The 27,417-nt window shown below is 44.8% G+C and overlaps 1 protein-coding gene across 11 annotated transcripts in view; it reads right to left on the bottom strand.

Annotated features, from left to right (window-relative positions):
• BRSK2 (BR serine/threonine kinase 2) overlaps positions 1-27,417 on the bottom strand; it is a 1,020,916-nt gene that overhangs the window by 115,840 nt on the left and 877,659 nt on the right. For 6 of the 11 annotated variants that reach the window (XM_069623972.1, XM_069623974.1, XM_069623976.1 and 3 more), the window contains 2 exons: positions 18,337-18,402; positions 6,404-6,427 (listed from right to left, as the gene is read on the bottom strand). The exons of 3 other annotated variants lie outside the window; for them this stretch is intronic. In XM_069623972.1, coding sequence (XP_069480073.1) covers positions 6,404-6,427; positions 18,337-18,402 — 90 coding nt within the window. The remainder of the gene's footprint in view (positions 1-6,403; positions 6,428-18,336; positions 18,403-27,417) is intronic. 2 more of the 11 variants (XM_069623973.1, XM_069623979.1) reach the window with 1 other exon arrangement.

The raw sequence follows: 27,417 nt of genomic DNA, 5'->3' as shown, positions 1-27,417 counted from the left end.
GCCATGAGTGAGCCAAGAAACAACTACCTTTATGGTATGCAATAAATGAATGCTCACTAAAATAACATTATGAAGAAACACTATAGCCATTCAAGCGAATAGTGTGGCTTGTTTGAAGAGCTTACTGTGCATAATAAACCACTCTTAGTGACTCACAATTTTGAAATATTGAGGGATTGTCAATTATGTCAGGATAGACACTGAAATTAAATGTGTTGCTCAGGATCACACACTTTTGTTAAGTGGTGAACCTGTGATTTGAGCCGAGTCTACAATGTTGGCCCTTGACTACATTGTTTCCCAGTTCTTGTCATACATCAAGATGCAATTATTTGTGACTATTTGACATCCATGAACAAAATAATACCATATTTTGTAAACCTGTCATGGAATGTCCACAACATAACATGTTTAAAAAAAAATATTTTAGAAATATTTTGTGCAAAACTAGCACAGTAGCAGTTTTATTTGTCCATCATATATGGAAGTCCACATATGCCAGTCCCTATTGGTGTGATTGTAAAGATGTAAATGCACTTCTAAAAAGAAACTGTGCGATAACGTCACCTACTTATAGTCATTGCTTATCACAACTTACAAGATGCTATTCATGAAATTAAGAAGAATTTATATTCTAGAAGAAAAAAGGTTTGTGTGAGATGTGCTCACCCGAGGCGTCTAATATTTGGCCAGTCCTATCCGTTTTAGGACACTATCTACTCAAATGGCCTAGATGACAGAAAAGAGGAGGCAATCTGCTAAAGAATGCAAGCAGAATCTGAGAAGGCCAACCATTTCACTAACTATAGCCCAACACCATACAATCAATAAACATGAGATGTCCAGGATCAATGTATTATCTGGCGGAGAAGCAGGGATACAAGCCTTGGCACATTGGTTTCACTGTCACTTTTCCTGACTAATGCATTATGCTCTTCATTAGGCCTGGTAAATAGACACACGCTATCATTATACTATTTTAGTCTTTATTATTGTGCTTTTTGTTGCAGATTAGTGGTGTTGTCTCACAGTAAGTGTTACTATTAACAGGGTATGCACAAGTATCAACCTTAGAGAGAGAAAAGGATTAGTTGGTAATGCCAAGATATGGTATTTTATTTTAATATTACTGTGGTACAGCATATGATCACAGATCTCTGCAACCAGTGCTTAACATACTGAGCTGTTTTCTTAACCATAGTAGTACTCAGACGTATCAATATGCATTTCAACTTTTATTTTTGCATATGATCAATGGCATTACATGTGAACATTCTACTTAAATTCTGCGAGAGTGAATACGGAAACTGGATGTAATGCAATGAAAACAAAATATGTAACAGATTCAAGTGATCAGATGGCAAGCAGGTCACAGCCTCATCAGCGCACTCTACATCATCATGACGTGTTTCAGTCTTGTAAAAAATGTGCAATGACTTTGCAACTGGCAGCCAGCTGGGTGTCACTCCCAGGGTGGCACGTAGGCAAATAGACCTACAACTTGCCGCGGAATGCTCAAGTAAGTATTTGTAACCGTAAAGTCGCCAAATAGTAGACCAGTAATTTCAGTGTGCAGGGCACAGCTGAGAGAGGCATGATGGGAGCTGCCTGTATTCAAGTCAGCCAGCACCCGACCGTGGCTCTACTAGAGATATACGAGGTGCTAATGGGCCTAGGGAGTGGGTGCCAGCCCTATGGGAATAGCCCCTGCACTGTGTGCTGCAAGGAGGCCCCCCACCGAGCACAGCACACCTCTGCGAGGGCCGGGGAAAGGTTCCCCTCTGGCACCCCCCTCGTAGCAATCCTGGCAAGAAGCCCCAGAGTGAGGAAAGGAGACAGAGAGAAGTCCAGTGTGGGTGAAAGAACAGAGGCGACCAGAGTGGGAAATGAGCAAGAGCGAGCCCCAGAGTGGAAGAGGAAGAGACTGAAAAAACCAAGACTGTTGAAAGGAGAAACACAAAAGTCATCCCAAAGGGGAGGTGGTGAAGGACTGTTACGCACACACGTTTCAAGGCGAACCAGAAAGACCCGCCTGGAACCCCGGGACAACACTCCAGCTGCAGATGAACGATAAGTTTTGGACTGTGAACACAAGCAAGGGCATACTGTAAAGAGACACAAGGATGGGAGTCTTAGCCAGCAGGCATCCCTTTCCCTTGGGCCAGGCCCAAAAGTATGTCCTTGTTGTTTTATATTTTCTTTTGAGCAGTAGGGAGAGAAAAATAGGGTAGAATAGGATTTCTGGACAGATGCCTTCATTATGTTTGACCATCTTGACACACTGACGTACACCCCTTTTTACCTTCATTTGTATAGGGTAGGCCTTAGTACCACAGAGGTAGGGTAGGGAACGATTAGTTATTTTGAATAAGAAGAGGAAATAAGCCTTTTTGAAAATCATGCCTTTGGGTCTGTCTCCTGATTCTGACCTACCACAATAAGTAGCAGAACCAAGTTGGACTTAAATTGAAATTCGTCCTGTTGCCTCTTTTACCACATGTACCTTAATGTTCAACTTATTGGCAATTGCTGTAACCACAAAGCAGAAAAAAATATTTTCCAAAGTCAGGTTGAGGATTCATTTTTCAGTGGCTGAGCCATTCTCTACTCGAACACATTTTGAGGGTTCAGGATAGACTGAGTTTAATGGGGCAGAGAATATTGGCCACATGGATGCCAAGCTTGATAATCTAGCCCAAGGTATAACAACAGGAGAAATGTCACCCTCGGTTAAACTGTGGTGGGCTTCCCAGTGCTCCGAGGACAGCATCAAAGGATACATATGATATGTTACAAAGAAATGAGAACGGTCTACTGAGCAGTCATTCCAGAGAGTAGGTTAAATGGCAGTGCTTGTCGGGCCATTGATTAAGTGTCTTAGCTTTTCCAATGAACTAATGGGCAAATGGATCTGACCATTGGTTTGCTACAAGATACGTAGTGTGGTGTGACTTGGAGATTTGAGGCTTCACTCTGTCCCAGGAGGTCTACAGAGGCTAAAATAGGATTTCAAAATGTGTGCTTATTAGGACATGTGTGACATGGATCTTACACTGATGATGGGATATGAAAGGGCATAGGTGCTTTAATACACAATCTATTTGACTCCAACATGGCTGCCACATATTATTCATGGTTACTGGGATAAGTGAATCGTGTGGAATTTCAAATCCCATTCATCTGCCCAAGAGATATTGAAGGGGGCCTGTACTACTGGGCTGGATAGAAATCAGAGATGTGTTTGGCCTCAATCACACCGCAAAGGCTATTTACTGAGGTGAGATGTTCAGAGGGACTGAGGCCTTTGAGCACGGGCTTATCCAAGGGATATATTATTGCACAGCTACTCAGGTGAAAGATATGAGCAGCTGCTCAATCTGTTGAGATGTAGCCAGTGTATTCTAGTGGACTACCAAGGTCATCTGCATGAGGCCTGTCAAGCGTAGGCTACAATTCTTCAGCATGGAGCAGTGACATGGGAGAGGGGACTCCTGAGACAAGTGGGGCACGAATAGATATGTCCAGCCCAGAGTTGAGCACTCACTTCCCAAGAAAATCATTCTTAAAAAGGGTGCATGCAAAAACGTTACGATTTAAAAAAATAAAAGCCATGACATGTTAAACCCTAACCTCTCTGCCTCTTTATTTCCAGGGTATATAATGTGCACACATAGCAAGTATGGGACCGCAGCAAAGAGTTTGCAATTATTGATCTGTGCCAGATAGACAAATATCCCACCTGCTAAAAAGAATTGTTAGCAATTGCTAGGGACTGCTGAAATAGCTTTCATATCATCGAACACATATGACCACTGATATCTGAAACAGCTGCGGACGGATTAGCAGAAAAGCAGGAGAATGGATGACGGGCGGGAGAGGCATCAGGTGTGTGAGGAATGTTGTCCTTAGGATGAAAGATATGAAAGACGACTAAGCTAACCACAAAGAGACAAGTGTGAGAGGATAACCGACTGCAGCCATGGAACACTATTCAAGTAACACAGGGACAGCATACACGACAAAGGGTACAGTTTACATAAGCCATTGGCAGAATGTGTGGGAGTGGTTGTGAAAATAAATGGGGGGCAAGGGAGTGTGGTAGTTTGGGCAGTGCAGGCACTAGTTGTGTACACTGCACACTGAGTTTACCTTGACGTAGTTTTACACTAATTTGAGGGCTGAAACACTTCAGTGGTAGACTGAGGGCCCCCTCGGAACAGTTGTTTGGTTATCAAGAATATAGGCTCTCACCACTCTGATGTTTGGACTGTTAATCCCGGCATGCCTAGTTCTAACATTGGATGGAAGTGCAGGAGTTTTATACATTGCACAGACACGCAGTCCAGTGCTCCTCAAAGACGCTCTGCTTCAGCATTCGGCCAGTGCCTTGTGTTTTTGGCATTCACCAGTCTATGACAAAGCCTTATTCTCTCAGACTTAGTTACCTTGCCCATCTGGACACTGGGCCTTGTTTACCAATATTTTGCCTGCTTTTCACACTTAATTTTGACACATCCTCCTCACACGCCTCTGAACAGTGTCTTACGCGGGCAGCCTCTACCTCATCCAGGATACTATTGTAACTCAGCTCTGCTATAGCGCTTTCCAGCCATTCAGGTGATTTCTGTTCTTGCCCTCGCCTTCCCATTACCAGCTGTAACTATTGTCCCCTCTGTACTCTCCTCTGACCTGCAATTTCTGTGCTTGCTTTTGGTGGATATTCCCTACTCGAGCCTTACAGACTTTGAGGAAGTGTTGTAGCCATCTACTGCAAACATGCATGGATTTGTGGACACTTGTGTGTGCCCAGTAGTTCCGCATGTGTCACCCCTGTTCTGTTGTGTTCCTTCCCCGTTTCCAGCTCCTATACTCCCACCCACCGTAGTTCCCTAGTAGATCATTAGGGTTCCTGCTTCCCCATTCCAAACACTAAGTTTCCAGTGCCGGGATATGGGGGGGGGGAGCAGGGTGGTTGCAGATTGTATCAGGTGCTACGTTCTTTTACATTGTGACAAGGCTTGTATACTGTGTTAAATCCCCACCGAGGCGGTCTCCGCTCCGAGTGGCTAGCAGGTCTGGAGGTAAGGCACACTGTGACTCCACCTGAGGTATCCAGACCTTGGAATGCAGAGGATAAGGATGCGCAGGGAGCAGGAACGAGGATGGGAAAGTGGGTGAAATGCCACAGACGTGCAGATGACTTGTTGTAGAAGGGGAAAACAAACGTTACGATAGTTGGATGCATGTTGATTCATTCAGGTGGACCATAGAGAGCGTCATCGCGCCTAGAAACACTTGTGTACAGGCGCATTAAAAAATGCCACATCATGTCTTTGCAGAAAGAAAGATCTGCTGTCGAACATGTCAAGTATCAAAAGCTTTGCCTAAGATATAACTTTAGTAGGTAATACGTAGCACATAGTGAGGCTATGCGAGGGGCACGAGATGTGCTCCAGATGCTGAGTTAAATCGTGGCAGCTTTTTAACCAGGAATGACTTTTGACATTTTTTTCCATGATGCAAAATCCAGAATGCTAATTCGGGACTTCGAAACCAGGAGACCAGAGGTGGCCTGGTCTAGAAAAGACTGGGTGAAAGGTCAACGTAGTTGAAGAACAAAAGTGCTCATCAGGCTGTTGTGGAAATGGAGATACATTTTAGGGCAGGTTGCAAGGCTGGCCCTCAGAAAGAGGGGGAGGAAGCAGCATGAAACTCTGATCATATATTGTCAAAGCGTGCAGGGCGGTGGGGGGTGCGTGTGTTACATGACTGCTACCAAATGTCTAGGGCACGCTTGTTGGCTGTGTAGTGCACAGATCAGGGAGGGACTCTTTCGAGCTGCAAGCCAAGGACAAACAGCAGTGTACCCAAGGACCAGCAGAGAAGGGCTCCCTGTCATGCATCTTTGACACTGACTTGCTACGGTTGCCCCTTTGCAGCCTGAGGGCATTTGAGACAGACCCCCACAGCTGTGATTTTCATCATCTGTATAGCCCCACTTGCATGTGTTTTTATTTATTTATCAAGCAGCGGGGCTGCAGCAAAGGGGTTACCGGGGGCATAGCATTTAGCATACCACCTTGGTACAATTGTACAGCTATATTCCCCCAGTGTAGGTGATGAGCAACGCACTAAGAGTTGTTGAAGTCGAACTGGCTTTAACGAGGGGACTCCTTGGTCCCTATAAATATATTTGCAACACCCAAGGGAAGAGCCTTACAAGTTCACTTATGTCTGACTGGGATAATTTTGCCGTATGAGGGGTTCCTTTGACGTACAACTAACACCTGTCAGCAGAAGTAAACATGACATTCACAAACAATATCACATAATCACATGAAAGGCTCCCACAGGGGGGATGTACAACTTCTCACAACAGGTAAAAGCCAAAATGGGAGCTTACCCAAATGTATCAGCACTCGCAGTCCTTCCAGGGGAAGATGAGGAAAAGGTGTGATAGGTAAGGATAGGATCATGGAAGTGGCAGAAGGGGAGCGTTATTAAAAAGTAACGGAAGTAGTAGGTTCAGGGAATTGGAAGGTGAGAAAATAAATACATAGGTTGGACGATGAGGATGGATGGATGGTGGCGAGGGGATAAGAACAGGGGCACAGGGGTATAGGAAAAGGCAAAAGAAGAGAAGAAAAGACACAAAGACCAGAATACATTAGAAGGGAGGATGGATATAGGGCAGCAGGGGAGGCCAGGTAAAGTAGGAGGTGGTGAAGTCAGCATCAGGCAGGTAGGAGAAAGAAGAGCACAGAAAACCAGTGTGAGAAAGTGTGCAGGCTTGGACACCTCACTCTATCACAGGGCTCGCCCAATGTCTCCACCCCCCTCCCCACATCCCAGGTCAGGAGAGTGTGGAGTCCTCTCAATGAAACATAGAACTTCTGAAGCCACCCCACAGTCCCAAGCCAGCCTGCAAATCATGATCTCCAGTCCTACAGGCTTCTGTTACAGGGAGGACCTGACAGGGAGTTCTGGGTGAATTTCAGTGTCTCCCCCAATACTTCTAACCTACTAAATTCAGAGACTGGACTTCAGGGACAAGAGCTGTATCAGCAGAGCGCCTTCATTGTGGAAGAAGAGGAAAGGAGCTCCCTTAAACCCAGTGAAATCCCCACTCTATGCACACATGTATCCTATAAAAACACTTTTAATATTTGATATTAGCCATGCACTGTGATTGCAGCAAGGATGTGGGTACATAAGGTGAGAACATGAAACAGAATGGCAGCAAGTTGCTCTCTAGATCACCAGAGTCCCTCACTGGCGTCACCAACTTTCAGGAGAGGACATTGGGACAAGGACATCTTGGAGGCACATTAATCACAGACTGACATATAAAACCATCTAGAACATATAGCTAAAACATGTGAATGCTGCCCAACATGCCTCATCATATTATTCACCCCAAACCAAGATGTGGGGGCACCTTGGGATATGTTCCAGAGACTATCTGCAATTCACCAAGCAAGCATGCAATGGTGGTGATGAGGCAGGGGCATGAGAGCCACATTCATATTCTCAAAGTAAATAAAAACATATTGAAGTTTGCATTTTCCATGGAAAGATTCCTAGAACTGTTAGAATGGGAAATGGTACTCATCAGTAAGATATACATATTTGAAAGTAGTGTGTGGGTATAGAGATAAGTAAATACATTATGTTTTCATGGTGGATATAGCAGATGTATGGTACAGCTGTAGCCTCAGTAAAGGCAACCAAAGTAAATAAAGAAATGTGACCTGAAACAGGCAGACTCTCGAGTGCTAGCAGTGAGGAAAGCAGCTGAAGGAAATGTAGGGGCAGTGTGTAAGGACCATGCAGGGACCATGCAGAGACACATGTGGTGCCTCTACATTATTACAGATGCATCCGTCCAGCTCTTTTTTGGATTTTGGCTTCAGGCTGGCGCTCTGTATTATTGTTGTTTGCAAACCATTAATGAGTTCAGAATATAATATTAATTCCAGGTAATAGTAGCCCCATACCTATTTATGGGGCCACTATAAAAGGCAATCAGTCTCTTGCCTGAGACATGGCTACTTTGTATCTAAGTGCAACTCTCTCTGGGGCTCAGACGTTCACTACTTGGTCCTCAGGCGTGAAGGCCCGGCTCAGGCAAGTGTCCAAGACTGCCTGATGAATCAAAGGGATTGGGATGGCAAAACCCGAGACTTGAGGTTCAGGGTGAAGCCCAAGCTGTACAACAGCCTACACATCCTGTACAAGTGCACTGATGTCTGGTTTGGGGAAAAAGCTCAGATGAGCCAGTTATTCAGATAGGAAAACACATGGGTGCCGTTCCTTCTGAGGTGCGCTGTCACCACTTCCAGCAGCTTGGTGAAGACCCATGGTGCTGAAGAGAGGCTGAATGGCATTACCTTGAACTGTTATTGGCAATTACCCCCATTGACTCTTGGATACTTCCTGTGGATGGACACAAGGAAGTGTGCAAGCTGGAGATCCAGGGAGACCGGCAAGCTCTACAGTTCCAAAGCCTGGAGGATCCGAGTTAGGGTAACCATCATGAATCTGTCCTTGTATAAGTACAAGCTCAGAAGCCTCATATCCAAAGATGGGGTTGAAGGTCCCCATCCTTCTTTGGCACCAGAAAATCGAAATGAACCCAGCCCTTGCCTCATTTCAAGTAGTGCACTCGTCTACGGCACCCTTCAAACAGAAGCTGACAGACCACTTCCATTAGGAGGGGGTCCGGAATGCAGGAACTGGCTGTCCGGTGAATGGTCTGGAGGACGATTAGCAAAAGATAGATAATCCATGGTGACTGACCTGTAAGGCCCAGGCATTGAAAGGGCAATGAATCATCCATTCTTTGTCAAATTGGGAAATCATGCATGGCGCAGGGGAGAGATGGTGGAAGTTGGATTCAAAGAGGTTTCGCACACGGGCAGTTGAGGGCACTGTGGAGGTTGAAAACCATTCTCCAGGGGTAACCCCACCTACATCGCTGATGGGGCAGTGCTGCACCTGATTTCCTGAGGGGGCTTGACCCCCTTGCCCTGTGGGCATAGAAATTGAAGGGGTAAAAACTCCTGGGGCAAAACCTGATGTTCTAAGTCAAGAGTATCTCCTCAAAACCTTGCTGGTGGTCATCCTCCTGGCCACACAGTCAGCAGTGTCCAGGCCCGATTGGAGTATCTGATGGGGAATCTTCTTTCTATCCCTCACCAGAGCCACAAACGAATTGCTCATGTTGCCCTCAGTGAGGTGTTTTGCCACCTCTGAGGTGACAGATAAAAGTCAAAAAGAAAATGTGGCTAGGCCACAGGAGGCCTTGATGAATCGTAGGCCCAGGCTTGCAGATCCAAAAACATTCCTGCCCCATGCCTCCAGTCTTTTGGTCTACCTATCTGGGGGAAAACATTGGCAATAAGTAGATTTCAAATTGGCCATGGCCGCCTGTACAACTAAACTCTCCTGTGATGCATGGGCAGACAGGGTCTGAAAGTGATGGCCTGTACTTGTTTACCACATCCTGGTCTACAGTCAGAAGCTAGTTTGGAGAACAGCTCAAGGATGTGTGCCTCCATCTCTTTGTTGAATGGAAGCAGCGTTTCCCACTGAATATCTGTGAGCTCTTAATGGACCTTGAGTGGCAAAGCGGCCAACAATGCAGGGGTATCCACCACTTTGGCAATCATATGCTGAAATGCTGTCTGGGGCTTACCTGAAGTGGGAGCAGGCAGCATGTCTAATTCTGGTGAGGTGCTCAAGCCACTTGCCTCCTGCATGTTAGATGCAAGATCCACCAAGTCTCCTTGTTCAGCATAGAAGTCCTCTGGGAAGTCCCTAACTTCCATAGGTTGAAGGGGGCCCATCCAAAAGAGATGAGGTCCCCTTCATCATCATAAATGTCTTAAACGAGACATGAAAGCACCCATAAGGAGTGAGGCATACTCCTAAGAGATGTCCCTTGAGGTGCCATAGAGGGCAGAAAACAGACGTCCAAAGACAGAGTGGTGCAACCTTAAGATGCCATCTTGCTGAAGCTTGCATGGCAAGGCTCAATGGATTATGGCCATGCAACATATCTGTATCTCTGTCGGCTCCTCTTATCGCAATGGACTGACGGCACTGGCGGGACTGAGGCCGGAGCTGTCAGTGCCAGGGCCGAAGCCGCCAGCACTGGTGACTCGGCAAAGATGTCAAGCATCTTAAGCCTGAAGGACTCCCATTCTTCTGGAGTAGAGGATTCAATTGATAAAGGTGCATGTGGTGCCTGGTCTTCAGAAGCATCCCCAGAGTGGTGGCTCACCTTCTTAAACAAGGAAGAAGAATGGGGACTTGAAGAACCGCCGGGAGACCGAGACCTCTTGCTATGCTTCTTTTTATTTTTGTGCCTGCAGACCGGGGACCATTCTTCATGTGTAGATCAATACTGGGTGACCACAAATGAGACCGCTTGACAAACTTCTCCTTGTGGAGGACGGTGGGCAGCCTTGCCTCCCATTCCCAACACGCCTTGGGGAGCATCGACTGACAAAGTACGCAATATTGCATGTCGTGCCTCTCACCAAGGCAATAAAGAAACATGCAAAGTGGACATTTGAAGCCCCCAGACGACGCAGGGTTTAAACCCGGAAGACTGTCAGTTTCGGAATAATGTTGAAAGTAAAAGAGAAACGAGAACACCTCAAAGTGTGGTGTTCCTACAGTAAGCAGAGAGCACGGAAAAAAAGAACACAGTTCATGGGGCGCAGTACCTATATATATATATATATATACACACACACTTGCCCTACTGTCATTCCAGCTTCAGTGTAGTAGGGGCGTCAGGCAGAGCAGACGCAGAGCTGCAATGCGGCCCCTGGCAGTGGAAATGCTGCTGTGGGAGGTTGATATCAAAGATAAGGAATATGTGGGAAGAAGGCATCCATTAGAAATGCTGTCCTGCTTAAGCAGCCCTGCTGAACTGAGGCTTTGGTTCAGGGGTGGGAGAGGCACTTGTCTAACCACCTCCAGGAGCAGCGAGCAATCCCACAACCTGTGTGAAGGAAGAATTCGGCAATTATGTATTTCTGCTAAAACGCCTGAATGCCTGTGAGCAAAGCCTGCCACAATGTGCCTAATCCAACAAGGAGAGAGTTCCCCCGACTGGCAACACAGGCAATCTCGGAGGAAAAGCTGCAGGTTAACACGGTGGACTCAATGGACCTTGCCCAGAATACAGTGATCACTGGATTTTGGTATCATTAGCTTGGTGGTGGGCGGGGTTTTCACCCACTCCTTCATCTGACAAAGTACCAAGAAACCTCCAAGTGATGTAAATTTGTTGTGTCAAAGTCAGCAATATCGTCATTGTAGAAACAACACCCTTAAAGTGACTAGGTTCATTGTAAGCCCTACCTGATCCAACCAAGTTAAGCAACTGTATCAATCAAACAAAGGATTAACTTTTGTTGCCTTCTCAGGCAGAATCTCCTGCTTGGAGATCACAAACAGAGGCAAAGAATAAGTGGCCATCCATGGCTGGGGACCCATTATTAGCTGCTATCCAAGACATCCACTAATAAGTTTGAACCTGAAGGATATCCGTAGCAAGGGAACTGACTGGGATAGACCACCCCGCACATCTGGCAATCTGGCAACCGCGTGTCCTGCTTCAGGCTCCAGAGATGCCTTTCCTGTCCTGAGCTTTTCCGCTACTATCATCAATTTTCATTGCAAGCTTCTGTTGAGCCTTTCCAGGGTAATGAAACACCTCCTCAAACAATGGCTGCAGTCGGCACCCGCTGTGCTGGTTCAAGCTCCAGAATTCTGTCCAAGTATCAAAATGTGGCCTTTAAGGTTTACATCCAGGTCCCATCCCAGCCCGATCGGACTGGTGATCCACTCAAAAGGTCCAAGAAGGACACTTAGAAGATTTTGCATTTTTCTTCTAACCTACCATCCATTGGGGCACATTGACATCCGTCGAACTTCATTTAACCATTAGTTCACGTCTTCATTATGGGTACTACTTAATATCACACTATTTTTATGCAGGCACTTCATTGCACCTCAAGTCACTCTCTAGTCAGTCTCTCACATGACTCTGCTAAATTCTCACAGTTTCCGATAGAGTCTAAAGTCAATCTGTCCGACCATAACAGCACTCCTGAATTAGAAGTGGCTTTACAAACATGTTTCACACAATCACTTTGCTCATATGCAACTATGAATAGTGCTTTGTTTTGTATTTACAAGTATAGTGTTCTGATAGATGCATGTCAGATAGCAGGTGAGTGAATTTAATGTCAATGTATTCATAAAGAATGCATACACCATCCAGGTATGATCGATCCTATTCGGCCAGGTGATTCAGAAATAGGAAATTAAGGCCTGCAATTCAGCCTCCTGTCACCCGTGCTGATAGCACAAGCCGTACACAAGTCAACTTGGCTTCTATGGTCAGGATGGTCTCGGGAGGATAGCTCAGGGGCAACGTGCTCGCCTTGGAAGCAAAACGACACAGACCAACACAGGTTCGATCCCTGGGTCCGCGCATAGAAACCTTTGGGTATTAAGCACGTTATAAATAACCAATCATATCATATTCAATAACCAGTCTTGCCAAGTTACTGATTTTCTTCTAAACAGAAATGAGGTACAGCAATAGCGCATTATACCAATGTCGCATCCAATCTGATTGTCAAATGCACAGGGCAGCTGAAAATCATGTTCAGCTTCCTATCATTATGTGCAGGGTGGAAATCATGAGCTATGATTGGGTATAACATGCATGATGCAGAATTCCTATTGAACTGTAGTGCCTCATGAGCAAGTTTAGACTTCAAATGCAGGGGGGCCAGACAGTGTGCAGTGGTTCATTATCTTTCAGAGGTAGGACATTCTGCTCAGGGATCTTGTGAAAAACTTGGACATCATGTTTAGTGGTCTAGCACCATCTGTAAAGCTCTGGCGTCATGTGCAGAGACAGCACATATGATTGGTTGCGCCTCATGCGCAGGGTTCAGTCACCGTGTCCAGTGCTCCGACATCAAATGCATAGGTGGGAGACTTAAGCAGGAGATTGGTATCAAGTGCAAAAGTCAGCATGATGTGCAGGCACTTGAAAAGTTCACTGTTCAGAGTCTACCAAGAGCAGACAAACGTTTAGAAATACTTAACCAGGCATGGTTCCTGACAGTTTGATGTTCGCTTCAATGACACGCCTTACAAATCAAGTATCTAGGTCATCCGCTGGGCCTTACTAATTTTAGATCAATATCTAAACAACGTTTTTTCTGCTAAACCTATAGGAGAGGTGGACGGCCAATAACGCAACGGCTTATTGAGTCGAAAAAAATGCAATGTCCATAAATTGATGACTTCAGCCCTCAATAGGGTAGAGAATATATCAATCACCCCTGCGTTTTGTGACGTACAATGCAGGTAAGAGCCAGAGAGCCCAAGCCTAGATAGGCAGGAGCAAAGTGAGGCACTCAGCGAGGGATCCCGTCCATTATCGGCACTGTCCTGACCATGACTATGGCGGAGATTGCTACTCACACCTCTGGACTGCCCCTCGGATGTGGATAGTTGAAGGGGTTTTTTATGACGGGAGAAGGGCTCTGCATGTATTGTGTGAGCCCAATCTCCTGATGAGAAAAACAGGGATGGTCATACAAAAAAAGATAGGTGAATAAGTCCCTTTTCCATTTCTATGGTGGGCAGACTAGGACAGCGGGTGAGCATGGCAGCTGAAGGCTGAAACCCCATGCCTGCAGGTAAGTTGGTGGGGTCACAAGGAAGGGAAGAGGCAATGGAATTGGGGATGACAGGGGGCTGGGAAGAGGCAGGAGGCTGATTCATAGTGAAAAAAATGGCAGCACTCTGGAGCGGTGTGTGATTGGCTGTCAGAATGCTGGCAGACACTGGCAGTTTCTGCCTATGTTCTCAGCCACCCGATTGGCTGGGTGTCCTTGAATGTGAATGAGTGGAACATCCATCCCAGATGTTTTGGGATGCAGGACGGTCAAATGGTGTCAGGCCTTTGCAGTTTTAGACCTGTGGGCCATCTTGACATCGTGAGCCACGTCATCCTACTCTGCATCCTGCGTGCTGCATGATACTGGTTTCAAAGCTACTGTCCTGAAATGGATTACATTCTTCCTTTGGGAGCGTCAAGTGCTCTTTAACAATTTCATAACTGGCCACTGGACCTTGGAGGTCCCCAGGGCTTGTATTTGTCATCATATATTTTTAATATTAATCTAACTCCACTTATTTACTTGTTAGAATTTTAGATATTGAAGGGTTCAATTATGCCAATGGGATTCAACTGGGTTTCAAGTTCTGCCCAGATCCTGCAAATACAGTGGCATCTTTCCAATGCTTGATTTGGACAGTGAATAAATGGCTACAACAAAGTGGCTTAAGAATTAACCACAATAAGACATAGATTGCATTGAAGGCAAGGCTGAAACACCTGTCTTCTAGATAATTAGCCCTGAGCTTGTGCTGAGCCCTACAACTTCAACAGCAGTGTAGAGGCTGGATGTTCTCACCACAAAGCCATGGCTTCCCTGGCTGACCTTGTCAAATGGACTTTAGGCAGCCACGTCACTAATTCTGTTCCACTTCCATCGATACTGCTGCAGGCCAAAAATGCATAATTGAGCATGCCCGAGTATTTGCTTACTCAAGGAGCACATAACACCTTCTCTAAATCAAGTGCACTGGCTGGAAGTTGAAGGCACAATTAACGTTAAGGCCCTCTGACATGAAACAAGGATCATTAACGCCTTGGTCCGGCTTCCATCAGAACAATTCAAGAGACGATTCATTTCTGTCCACGACCTGCCACCGCATTGTCTCCTTCAGACCTAAAATCAGGAGCGCACGAAGGAGGTCGGGAATTTTCGTTCCTAGTGTTTGGACTCTGAAATTATCTTGAATTCTAATGAGGGCAGTGGAAGAACACTTCCTCTTCAAGAATCCTTTGACAAGATAACGTCTTGAATGGCCTCATATCACTGGGTTCAATTTCAAAACCCTTAAGTGGGAATTCCAAATATCAATAGTAGTGGAACACCAAACGAAGATACAGGATGAGCCCTGGGAATCCACACCACTTGGATTGCTTGTGGCCCGGGAAGAAGCTTCATCTGTGCAAGTTTGTTTTGAGGTATTCAAAGACAGGTTGTGTCTTAAGAATACTTTTGCTTTAAAGCAATGCTAACCTTTCCCAAAAGTATTAAACTGTACTGGAGAGATCAAAAGACTTCAACCCAGCTTACTTTAGGCAACACTGTTCATAAAGATGATCTATTTTTAATATACTTACATTCTTTGGCTTGTGTTTGTTATGTAGGAAAACCATTAGAATAGTTTAGCAATGTACTTGATTGTGTAGCATCCTCCTGTATTGTGCACTGCCAGCATTGAGTCTACTGTGTTGACTCCTGGGGATTAAGGATCTCAATCCTTCAGAGTCAATTGGCAGAGGATGATGCAGATGGATCCATCATTACCTGCCTGGGCCGGTCACTGTGTGAGAGCAACAGACATGATGTGCATGGTCGGCATCATGGTCAGGTGTGACATTCATGTGTAGTTTTCCAACATCATGGACCATGGTCAACATAATGTGATGGCGTCCGCATGACGTGCAAGGGATGAGTGTAAAATGCAGGTATTGTGCATCATATTCACAGGCTGGGGAGTATGTTTTAGGGCTGGGCATCAAGTGCAGTAATGAGGACATTGTGGTGTATGAGCCTCCTGTGCCTGCATGAGACTTCCAGAGGCACCAAAGTATGTGGACATAGGTTGAAATAGGTTGATTCCCCAACAAAAGTCTCAAAAAATAACTTATGTTGGGTCATATTGTGTCCAATTAAAAACCACAAGAAAATAAAACGAAGACATCACAGGATCTATGTGATAGTTGAGGATCAACATGAACAGACAATCACCGTCAAAAGTGCAGGCTGCAGGAGGAAAATTCAGATTATGCAAAAGCAAAATCCCACCTAGGAAACTGAAAACCCACCACCAGGGCAAGGAGCATCCCCTACTAAGGCTTAAGCAGCGATTGCACGATGAAGCTACACCAAACCAGAGGCAGAGGAGAGAGGCAGTAAAAGAAGCAAGAGAAACATGAGTGGGTAAAAGAACTAGGTGTAGAGAGAGAATAAAGAAAGCATGGAGGAAGATAGATCAACAGAGCGTATAACAGGGAGAGGTCAAGGGGCAATAGAGAGTAGTACAATATGGAGTAAAAAAGCAAAAGAGATAAAGTCTAGAGAACAAAAAGACAAAGAAATGACAAACCATCAAGGAAAGATGGATGAAAGGGTCAGAGGACGAACAAGGGAGGATGAAAGGAGCAAGGGAAAGGAAGGAAGCAGTGAACGGAAGGAACGAAGAATCAATGGGACGGATGCAACGAGGGGGAAATAAAGAGGTAAAGAGTGAGGGGAAGGAAGGAGCAAGCAGAAGGAAGGGGCGATGGCAAGGATGAAGCAAGCGGAAGGAGCGAATGATAAAGAAGAAACAAAGGATAAAGAAGGAACAAAGATTAAAGAAGGAACAAAGATTAAAGAAGGAACAAAGGATAAAAAAGGAAAGGAAACGAGTGAAGAAAATGAAACAGGAGAGACACAAATGAAAGAGAGACATTTACGAAAGAGGAAAAACGAGAGCAAATATAACATTTCAGAAATATCGATTAAGGTGCTGGTGAGGGAGGTAACAGCAAAGAAGGTGGAAGAGAAACCCAGGAAACAGTAAACAAAATCAAAACAAGCAAAATGGCAAAGCTTGATATAATGAGGAGTGAAAACACACAAGAGAAAGAATAGTGCAAAGAAATATATGCATAAAATTGAATGAGTGCGTTTTTGAGTTTGTGAATGAATGAGAGGGAGAAAGGAAGAGAAAGAGTCTACACAGAGAAGAAGGGAAGATAGGGACAGTGGCCTCAGCTACAAGTCATCCATGTGCACCTAGAGGAGCTGGTCCTTAAAGATGTGGCCTTCCTTTCCATGCAAATAACAGCAGGCGGTCTGACGTTGAGAAACCACCTGCTTGACTTATCCCAGAGAGGATTTCAATAAGCGGCCATACATGATGTGATCCTCGGATTCTATTGGGATTGTATCAAGTCTTCCAACAGTCACTTCCTCCAAAACCCGCAGAACCCAACCAATGGATTCACCTAGATATTGTCTATGGTAGACAGAGTAGGGCTTTTCAAGCTGAACACATAAATCTGCCTATGTATATATATATATATATATATATATATATATATACATATTGGCCCCTAGAGTTCTCCAGCCATTGTTCATTATCCAAAGACTTGATGAAGGAACACATGCATTCAATGGAAGGCTAACCTAGGTCAATAAGGAACAAGCTTTAATGAAAGGTCAGCACCCTAATTCCCATGAGTGACACCAGCTCCTGGACTGGGAAGGCTTAAGACCTCCCATTTTGAGGTTGAAGGCCTCACTCAGCTGTCATGCCCAGCCCATGGCTCTGATAGCAAAGGGTGCAAAGACAAGAGCCTGTCAAATTTCACCTCAGACAGTGGTGTATTTACAAACATATAAACAATCATTAACGTGACCACAGAAGCAAAAGTCTGTGGCAGAGGACACATACCTGCCCAGCAAATATCAAGAGATCCCCTAGTGTGAGGCCAAAGGCTTAATTGCGGGGTTTAGTTTTTAGATAGCCAATGCCTGCACTTATTAGCATCTTTGTGAAACTAAATAGCCTCTGAATTGGAGTGAAAGGTGCTTCTAATGGGCCAAAGGAAGGTGAAATAGCTATTCAGCCTCCTGGGCTTTGAGGAATGGGGGGAGTGACAGTGAAATGGGATAATGGCCCCACTCACAAGCAGCTTTCAAAACTGCCGTCCAGGCCCCCTCACCTCCCAAAAATGTTGCGGCTGGCTCTGCCCCTTTTAATTCCTCAAACAAGCGTAGCTCAGGGTTCATCCAACACCCTATGAGATTGGCCAGTGGCCAGACAATGTTAAGTGAGCACAATGAACCCCCAGAGTTCTCAGTCCTTTGTGTTCCTTATGTGCCAGCAAGTGGCCAGTTGAGCAGGATCTTAGAATAGAATCCAATAAACACAAAAACCAACAGTCGATTTGAATTAATTACTTCAAGGCTCATAGTCAAATCCTAATGGATTTTTGTATTGGCTCTATCTTGGGCCCATGTGTTTATCACTTGGATGAGGGCACTGCTGTCCCTTCTCTCCCCTCTTTTAGCCTCCCCCATATGAATCGGACAAGGCAAGTACCACATCTTTAAGGCCTCAGCGGTGAAGTAGAGCGGGAGAGAAATAACTTCTGGTGTTCTATACCTTTCTTCTTTGCTGAATTTGGGATGGGCTTCACAGATATCCAAGCTTTTACTGACCAATGCTTTACTATGGGGAGGAACAGAGTGAGAAAACAGAAGGGTTACTGCTCTGGACAAATGCAAAAGTACAACCACACTGCCATACCCCCACCCACTACCCCATTTGAAACATCCCTTGTCTGCCATATCGTGTAGCTTCCAACGGAATGACCCACTCGGATTGGTCGACAGCAGCTGTGTTAGGCCTTGCAAAGGAACGGTGCATCTTCCGAGTAATATAAGCAAGCAGAATATCTGAAAGCATATATATATCCACCACACAAACTAAGCAGTATTTGATAAATTCATCTGAAACTGAAAATTAAACTGATGGTTTGTGTATGGACAAGACAAACTTGATATCCTGGGTGTTAGTCTAAGCAGTGCAAGGTGGTTGTGCAATTTATGGTTGCTTAGCTTATCCTGACTGGCGAATGTCTGAGGTTTTTCCGGTTGTACTTGTAACTATAACGTCCCGTTAAAGTTTTTTCATTGTATTTCATAGGTTTTTATTAGTGCAACTTAACCATAAAGTCCCTTTAACACAGTTTTTTCAGTGAATTTCATGGGTTTTTACCAAAGCATGCTAATTTCTTACAACTTACTAATATCATACTTACCCCAATATAGCAACATTTTTTTCCAATTTAGAAAGTTTCACCTTAAAACTGTAACTTTTTCCACTGTTTTTGCGTCCGTAGACATCTGCGAACATCTGACGTCATTGCAGACTTTCTGGACAGTCTCACCTGACCTCGGGCACGTGCGCAGCATGCTGACGTGTTCGTGAACGTGTCTGCACTTCGCGATCAGGTCTGTGCTTTTCGGACAGTTCGGGACTGCGCTTTCTACTGATCTAGCAACTTTCAAGCTCAATATCTACCCTTGCGCAGCTCCTGCACTTATTCTTACACATTATCCATTAACAATCTGGTACAGAGCACATACTTGGAAGAATATTAGCAAAACTGCTATTTATTTTACAAATGGCATTGTTTATTGCCATCCCTCCTCCTCAAGAGCCACTACCATCACCAGCTGGAGGACTTACACAACAAAAAAAGTGCAGTGCTTCCAAAGACAATTAAAAGAACCAAGAAGATGAGGCAGAGGAAGTGCCTACCCCTAGCTCCCACAGAGAATCATGGCTGTGGCAGTTCTTTACCACTGTTGGGAATGTACCAAAGGCTAAATTTGCCAAAGTGAAATGCACTGAGTGCAATGTTGTTCTCAGTCGCGGACTACCTGGACAGTACTCCTACGGGACCACCTCCATGTGCCGCCACACCAAATTCAACCACAGCAATACTCTCAGAAAGGGTGTTCCTTTCTTAGCAAGTAGTAGGCTGGGTGTCCTTGAATGTGAATGAGTGGAACATCTCATATTCCTAAACCAATACAGTTACTACACAACCTACTTCTGTGGGACACAACATCCCACCAGCTACCTCACAAGCAATACAAGAGGCTGTTGATGAATATCTTCCGAAGACAACAGTCCTCTGTATATACTGCAATGCACCACTCTGCAAAGGGAGCAATTTCAAAGTGCTTTTGAAGCTGTAATCAAGGAGCATGAGAAACACTGCCCCCTACCTTAGATGTAACACACGCGTAACATCTTCCCCTGTCTACCTGCCCCTCCATATAAGTACTTGGTGCTTCTTCCCTAATTTGCCTACCCACCTTACTTTCTAACCTTGCCTGCAAAAAACAAAAAACAAAAAAAAGGTTCCTTTAGGAACCACCTTTCACAGTTAAAAAATTAAACTAAAAATAATGATAGTATAGACTCCATCTACTTTACATTTCTCAGTAAAGTACATAGACTCAATAAGATTTTCCAACATTCCCATTAGCATTTTGTGGTATGCTAATGGGAATGTGGCATTCAATTCCCCCATGCCCAGGAACTGCCCAGGAACTGCAACAGGATAACTGCCGGCAGCACAAGTTATTGGTACAAGCAAACCAAGGGCGGATAACGAGGACTCCAGACCATTATCCCCTGTCTCTGCCCCTGTAACGGGCTAACCCGGGGTGTAAAAGAAAAAAAAAGGATTTTCCTTCCTACACCGGAATGCGCGCAGCGTCCCGCTGTCGGAAGGACAATTATTTTCCAAGATGGCCAAAATGGAAAGTGAAGGCGGGGCTCTGTAGAGAGCCCCTCTTCCCTTTCCATGGCAGCCTGCAGAAGGCAAAGAGAGAACCCTATAACCATATTAAGCGTCCACACACCAACTGCCATGTAACAATGATTTACAAATCGTTTCCATCTACAGTTCCCTTACTTATCTAAGAAATTGTACATAATGCTCCTATACCTGCACATATGCATTATGCAGTGAGAGAAGTACATACATAAAAGGGGCAGTATGGATGGGTAAGTGGTCATGAGAACCCAAGAGGGAAATACCAATGTATGCCAAGGTGGGACACCACTGGGTACTACTGGAGCAGAGGAGTCCAGAGGGTGGGATGCATTCTAACGATAACATCCCTTTAACAAAGTTGTTTCTGTCAATTTAATAGATTTTTATAAGTGAAATGTTTCATGATGTTAAATCACTGTATATAAGTTAAATAATAATTCCCATTTTCACATATATTAAAGAACTATACAGCTCATTTACGAAACATATTTTGTGCAACACAAACTGTATGTCTGGTATCAGCAGTGCATGCTGGGGATGGAAATCATAGTTCAATTGCCTACGGCATAAGGCTCCAACATGCCCCTGCCAAACCAAACCACCCCTGTTATTCACTACTCCTCCCCTGCATGCTAGTTCAGTGTCCACTATACCCTAACAATAGAACCAATGTCCAGTGCTCATGACTTGCCAACATGGCCAGTCTTCAAATCAATTCATGACCCAAACAATCTGGCCACTGCCATGGCCACAGGCTACAGGCTACACCTCAATCACCAAAATTATTTCACTATTTTCTGTACATACATTATGACACTTGATAAAAAATAAAACATGGACACATTTGCAAAACCATGCTGTCAGGTCCTTGCCAATGCTTCTTACATGAGTTTGCTGGAAATCCACCCATGTTTTATTTTTTCAAAAGTGTCAAAATGTACGTACATACAACAGACATATAACTGGACAAAATCCATTCAGACTTTGCACAAACATTTAAGATTGGGTCTATAATCTTTCTGAAAACTTGTGTCCACATTTGTCAAACGGCAACAAAGTTATAAGCTGTCTAAAAATGTTGAGACCCGCCTCTCTAATTTTGCCCCCTCTAGACAAAATCCCACCGACCTTTGCAAACGCATTTATATCTAGATCTAAAATCTTTTTGCACACTTTTGTGCAGATTCGTCAAATGACACCATATTTATAAGCCTTTGCAATACTTTGGGACCCCCCTCTAATTTTGTTTCCTCTTGACAAAACAGCACCACACTTTGCAAAACCATTCAGTATCAGGTCTAGAAAATTCCAAAATTACATGCAGTTTCATTGAGTGTTACCAAAGTTATAAGCCATCCAAAAACTGTAATGCACAAATAAGCATAGATGCCCCCGAACATCTCAGCTGTTCGCGAACTTCACAGGATTGCCCCTGACTGTTCACAAACATCTGAGAAGAAACACACCCGTTTTTTGGCTTTTTAAGGCCATATCCCATCATCAGCACCCCCTCAACTCACCAGACATAGTTTCATTACTTTGACAAATGCAATGTTGTGTTTTTTAACATTTTTTTAGCATGATGTTCACAGACACCGGGCTCTATCCGCGAATCCAACATGGAGGGTGTTTCTCAAAAATAGGACGCACCTCATGCTTATCACCAGACAATCAGCAGGTGCATCTGATGTCCGCAAGCCTCACACCGGCCTCTTGTCCAAGCGGAAGCCCGTCCATGGACCAAAAAGGGAAATGAGTCAGCAGACCGAACCTAGATATAACGAATTGTTTTTTACCTACTTTTTGGTCGTTTAAAAATGAAACACTGGACGGATTTACACCAAATATACAAAAGCATGCTTTTGAGATGGGGCCACCACTACTGCCACAAATATGGTGAAAATCCGTCCGGCGATTTGGGCTGTAGGCGTTGTCAATTTTTTTTTCCATTGCATCTATGGGAAAACCACACATTTTGGGACCCCACTATTACTTGGCACTCCCTTGTCGAAACCTCACCAAACATTGCAGGATCAATCTGACTTCTTGATTCTTGATTTTGATATATATATATATATATATATATATATATCTGCGTGTGGCTGCAGTGGCCTTGGCACAACACTGCCTGAGCTTTTCCTTGGCTGTGGGCCGTATTGACCAGAATCGATTTAGAAATTAATTTGAGACAGGGGCGCATTTTATAGTGTGTAAGTACATCATTGTTCTTCAAAAGCCTGAAACTGCATATTGTATGCCTTGCTAATATAGGGAGACCAATTTCTGGGGACACCTGGAGCCGCATTTGGCATAGAACCGGCAAGAGTTTTAGATGCACCTCAATTAAGGAATCAGCATATAAACTATGCCTCCGCTGGTATGTTACGCCAGTCGTATACACTCTATCAACCCAGACTACCCTGTAACCTGCTGGAGAAACTGCGGCCTTCCAGGGGACCTCATTCACATGTGGTGGTCTTGTCCGCTAGCCGAAACCTACCGGAAGGAGATTTTAAGTCATATTAAAGAAATAACTGGGATGCAGCTTCCATTTGACCCATTAGTAGTACTCTTGGGGGAGGCAGTCGAGGGATGTTATGCAAACTCAGGGCCCACAGCTACACTTATCACTCATATGTTGAGTGCGGCCAGGATTACGGTTGCACAAGCATGGAAAACCAAGGAAGGCCCTATAGTAGCCATGTGGTGGATTTGACTATGGGGAGTGATAGCTATGGAAAAGGTGACAGCAATAGCCCTTGGCTCATACTCGAAATATTTGAACACTTGGCTACTACCCTTACATGAATTCATGGATGATAACGAGCAGATGTTTTTCAAGCCTAGATTACTCCGAGCAATAGCTATTATTTGATAGCTACAAACATTGAGCCGAGAATGCAGTTCAACCAGTTGAATTCTTAAAGCAAGAACAGAATACTTTCTTCACCCATAAGTTGGGACATGTTTGGGGGGGGGTCTGTTTAATGGTTACTGGGTATGGGTTGCTTAAATATAAGCAATGGACTTGAATTGCTTTGCACCCCAGGTGGGGGTAGAATGAGTCGACATGAAAATTATGTATGCCTGTTACCATTTTAGGTTATTAATGCACCTGTACCTAGATTGCTCTGAAACGTAAAGTGTGTAACTTAATAAGTGCAACATAAACCATTTGCATCGATTTGAGTGACTGCACCAGAATGTGGCATATGTAATATTGTATTTATTTGGCTGCATCATTGTGTGACAGAATCCATTTGCGTCCCTCTGTGTGACCCCATAATTGTGTTACAGAAGCCATTAGGTGGCACCTTAGCACGACCTATAAGCCATACATTTTGTATTGTCTCCGGCTCCATATTCCACGGTTCATACTGTAGCAAATGACATCCTTTGCAGTGCCTGATAATTTATAGGAACCAGCACACCACACCACACCAACTGTGTGAGAGGCCAGTGCACTATCACTGCAGCAGCCACCTACCACCAGCGAGGATAGTCAGTCGAAAGGGAATGACATCAAAAACGAGAGATGCCATTATAAACAACTAACACCTCTAAAAACCAGTGGGAGGAGCGTGCAACGTTCTTGTCGTTCATTTAGATTTCTCTTTCCCAACCAATCACTTGCATGCTCTGATCCAAAGCCATGCGACGTGGTCGTGATTGGGATATGTGCTCCTGAAGGCCTCTACTTCATCGGACAAGCTTACCCAAAGTAAACTTTTCCAAAAGTGAGTAGTTTCTATGGAACAGATTTATTTATTTATTTAAATAGTTCCAGCAGCTTGCAAGCATCAGGGCGCTGACATGGAGACGTAGGGAGAAAAACACATAATCACAGGACAAGGCGCTCAGTAAGTCATGGGGGTATCAGTGTCCTGCCCTACAATGAGCAATAAAGTTCCATGTGGAGGAAGTATGCTGTTCTCGCCCAGCCCATGGATCCGCCCTGGCTTTCCATTGGATCTGATACTGATATAATGCCATCCAAAACAGAAAGGCTGCTCTCTTAATACTATCATTTTTTTTTTTGCAAAGCAGTTCACACTGGGGTTTCAAGCATGTGTTATGTTAAGTGCATTTCTAAAGCGCAACGTACACCCGGAGGCACAGAATAAAGGCTGAAACCCTGCTGCCACCCTACGAGAATGAATGTGGCCACACCACCAAATCAGTGTTTAGGCCATATATCTCATTAGTGAATACTGAGGGGGTCATCCTTGTGCAGTAACCCAGCCAGAATCATACGCGGAGTTATCTGTCTCAAAACGCATTTCTGTTTACCACAAAAAAACTGTGCCGTTTTCCACAAAGGTGTAGTTGTCCCTGAGCGGTTGGGCCCTCGAAAGAGGAATGTATGCATTAATATAATTGGGGCTGCGTCCATCTTCCCAACCCCAAACAATGTAGGTACTGAGGCTCTGGGATCTCCTAGGACAGGTGTCCGCAACCTTTGGCTCTTCAGATGTTTTGTACTAAAACTTCCATCCCTTGCCAGCATAGTCAATGGTGAAGGATCATGGCAGATATAGTCCAAAACATCTGGAGAGCCAAAGGTTGCAGACCCCTGCCTTAGGTCCTAAGAACATTGATATTCCAGGGTGTGGCTGTTGTGGTACTCACCTTCTTCCCAACAGGTACAGGTGGGAGAAAGGCTGCATTGATCACTGAAGCTTGTGTCAGCCTTACTGGCCGAAGAGGTGGCCATCCAATGGAAGGAAAGCATGCGGCAAAAAAGGCAAGAGTGATTATCAGCAACTTGCACCCATCACTGATAAGTCTCTGGGAGCCGAAGCTTCAAGAGATAAAACCCAGGAGTCCATGTTAGGGAACAGGGCATTTGGTCAACAGTGATAAAGCCAAACCCTAGCTCAGCATTAGGTGAATCCATGGCTGGGCCGGCTCATTAATGTGCCACAGCACCAAAGCAATCTTTGCACCCTCGGGGGTGAGAGTTCATGGAATACCTGGTTGCACTGCGGTGCCTTCATCTCAGCACCAGATGAAGCCTATGCCGGTTGCACCCACCTTCTAGCATCCTGCCCCCCCCCTCCTGAAGCTACAAAGAGTAGATAAACCTTCAGCGTCTGGGTAACAGATCCTCCTTTACTGTGCTCCAACAACCAGGGGTACCCTGGTAAACTACCCCTGGGAGGACCTCTAATTCAACCATGAGGCCCAGAATTGGCTGTCTGCAGGGTATCAGGTAATATTATCGGCACCAAAAATATCGCCGTACATATGGTCGACGGCCATAGGCGATATTTTTTGTGGGGATAATTTATGGGGTAAATGGATGGGTGGGTTGCAGGTCCCTTTTAAAATGTATGGGGGTTGCAGGGTGTCCCCCGCAGGTTCCATGGGGTAATATCGCCGCAAAAATATGGCGACATTTTTGTATGGCGATATTTTTGCGGCAATATTATCACATGGAACCGTCTGCAGTGGCACTGACTCCATTTTCAGTGAGAGTCATAGTGCCATCTGCATATCAAGCAAAGAGGGCTATTGCGCCAACATTCCATACAAAGAACGAATACTAATGCTGTCCAACTGCACTGCTCATCACAGGTGTATGGAAAACCACCAACGTTGACTGGGGAAGGGAATGCCTGCACTAAGAAAGTAGTGTTCCGTCTCTATGCGACAACCTTCATGGGGTGTTCCTATGACAATATCTCATCTCTCCCCGGATATGCATAAGGACAGCATAAGCAGACCCACACCAGCAAGGGCCATCACAAAAAAGCAACCACAGGGATCCCAATCCTTCTGGAATGGGCGATGACTAGAACATTCCAAAAGTTGGTACCAGAAATAACACCCACGTGCATATTCAGCACCACAATGGCCACCTTTGGCTTATTTCACACAATGTGAGCTCCTTGAACCATAAAGGCTGGACTCTGTCCAAATACGATGCATTCAGACTATTCAAAGGGCCGGATCCAGAAATCGGAAGTGCTATAGGAAAGCATTGCCACTGGCCCTAACCACCTTTGCTGTACACGCCTGTTTAGGGCCATAACTGTGTCTAGAGTTGGAGACCTCGTGTTTTCTCACTACATGCTGTCTTTTACTGTATAATATGTTGGCTGAATAATTACACAGTTGTCCCTTTTATAAAGCAATTAGGGAGATTTTTCTTTTGCAAGTCTTCCCATTACTTCCGTGGTGTCGCCCAATCTACTGCTTAACTTTTCAGATGTTTCACGGACTTTGAAGGGGAGTTAAGTTTCTTGACCTCTGCATTTTTGTTCAGGGAACACTGGTTCAACATTGTTGGTTGCCAGTGCTGGGAGACCTCGCCCTTTGCCCTGGCATCTGTGTTTTCCCTATGGAAGATCTATTCACCTCCTCAATAAGTGTGTTACAAAGGGAGCGAATGTGCATCTTATGTATGTTGCTATGGGTGCTCTCTGTAGCCCATGTGCCTACCAGTTAAGGGAAGGTCAACGCCAGTACGATAGCACAGTGAGTAGAGCGTGTGCTTTGACATCTGTGCAGAGCCTGCTGACGCAGGTTCGAATCCCGGCAGAGCTAAACTCAGCCTTTCATCCTTCCAGGTCGATAAATGAGCAGCCCTCAGATGCCTGAGGGTTCGTAGCACTATATAAATGCTAAATTATTATTATCGCCTTTTTACGACATGTATTTTTTCCTGTGCAGCACAAGCCATCTTCCTTGGAGTGCGGAGGGCAGTGCTCTAGATAAGATTTTGGAGTGAGAGTATTGTACTCCCTATTTTTTAAAGTTGGGAGTAAAAAAGTAAGTCCCAGTCAGAGCAAGAGTATTTTGTAAGCGAGTATAAATAAGTTTTAACTGTAAAATCGTAAAGTTTTGTGATAAATATTTCTTTACAGCAAGTTATTCATGCACATTAA

Source organism: Ambystoma mexicanum, chromosome 11, assembly GCF_040938575.1.
Source record: "Ambystoma mexicanum isolate Mex_15411 chromosome 11, UKY_AmexF1_1, whole genome shotgun sequence".
NCBI lineage: Eukaryota > Metazoa > Chordata > Amphibia > Caudata > Ambystomatidae > Ambystoma > Ambystoma mexicanum.
This window is presented reverse-complemented; position numbering and strand designations above follow the sequence as displayed.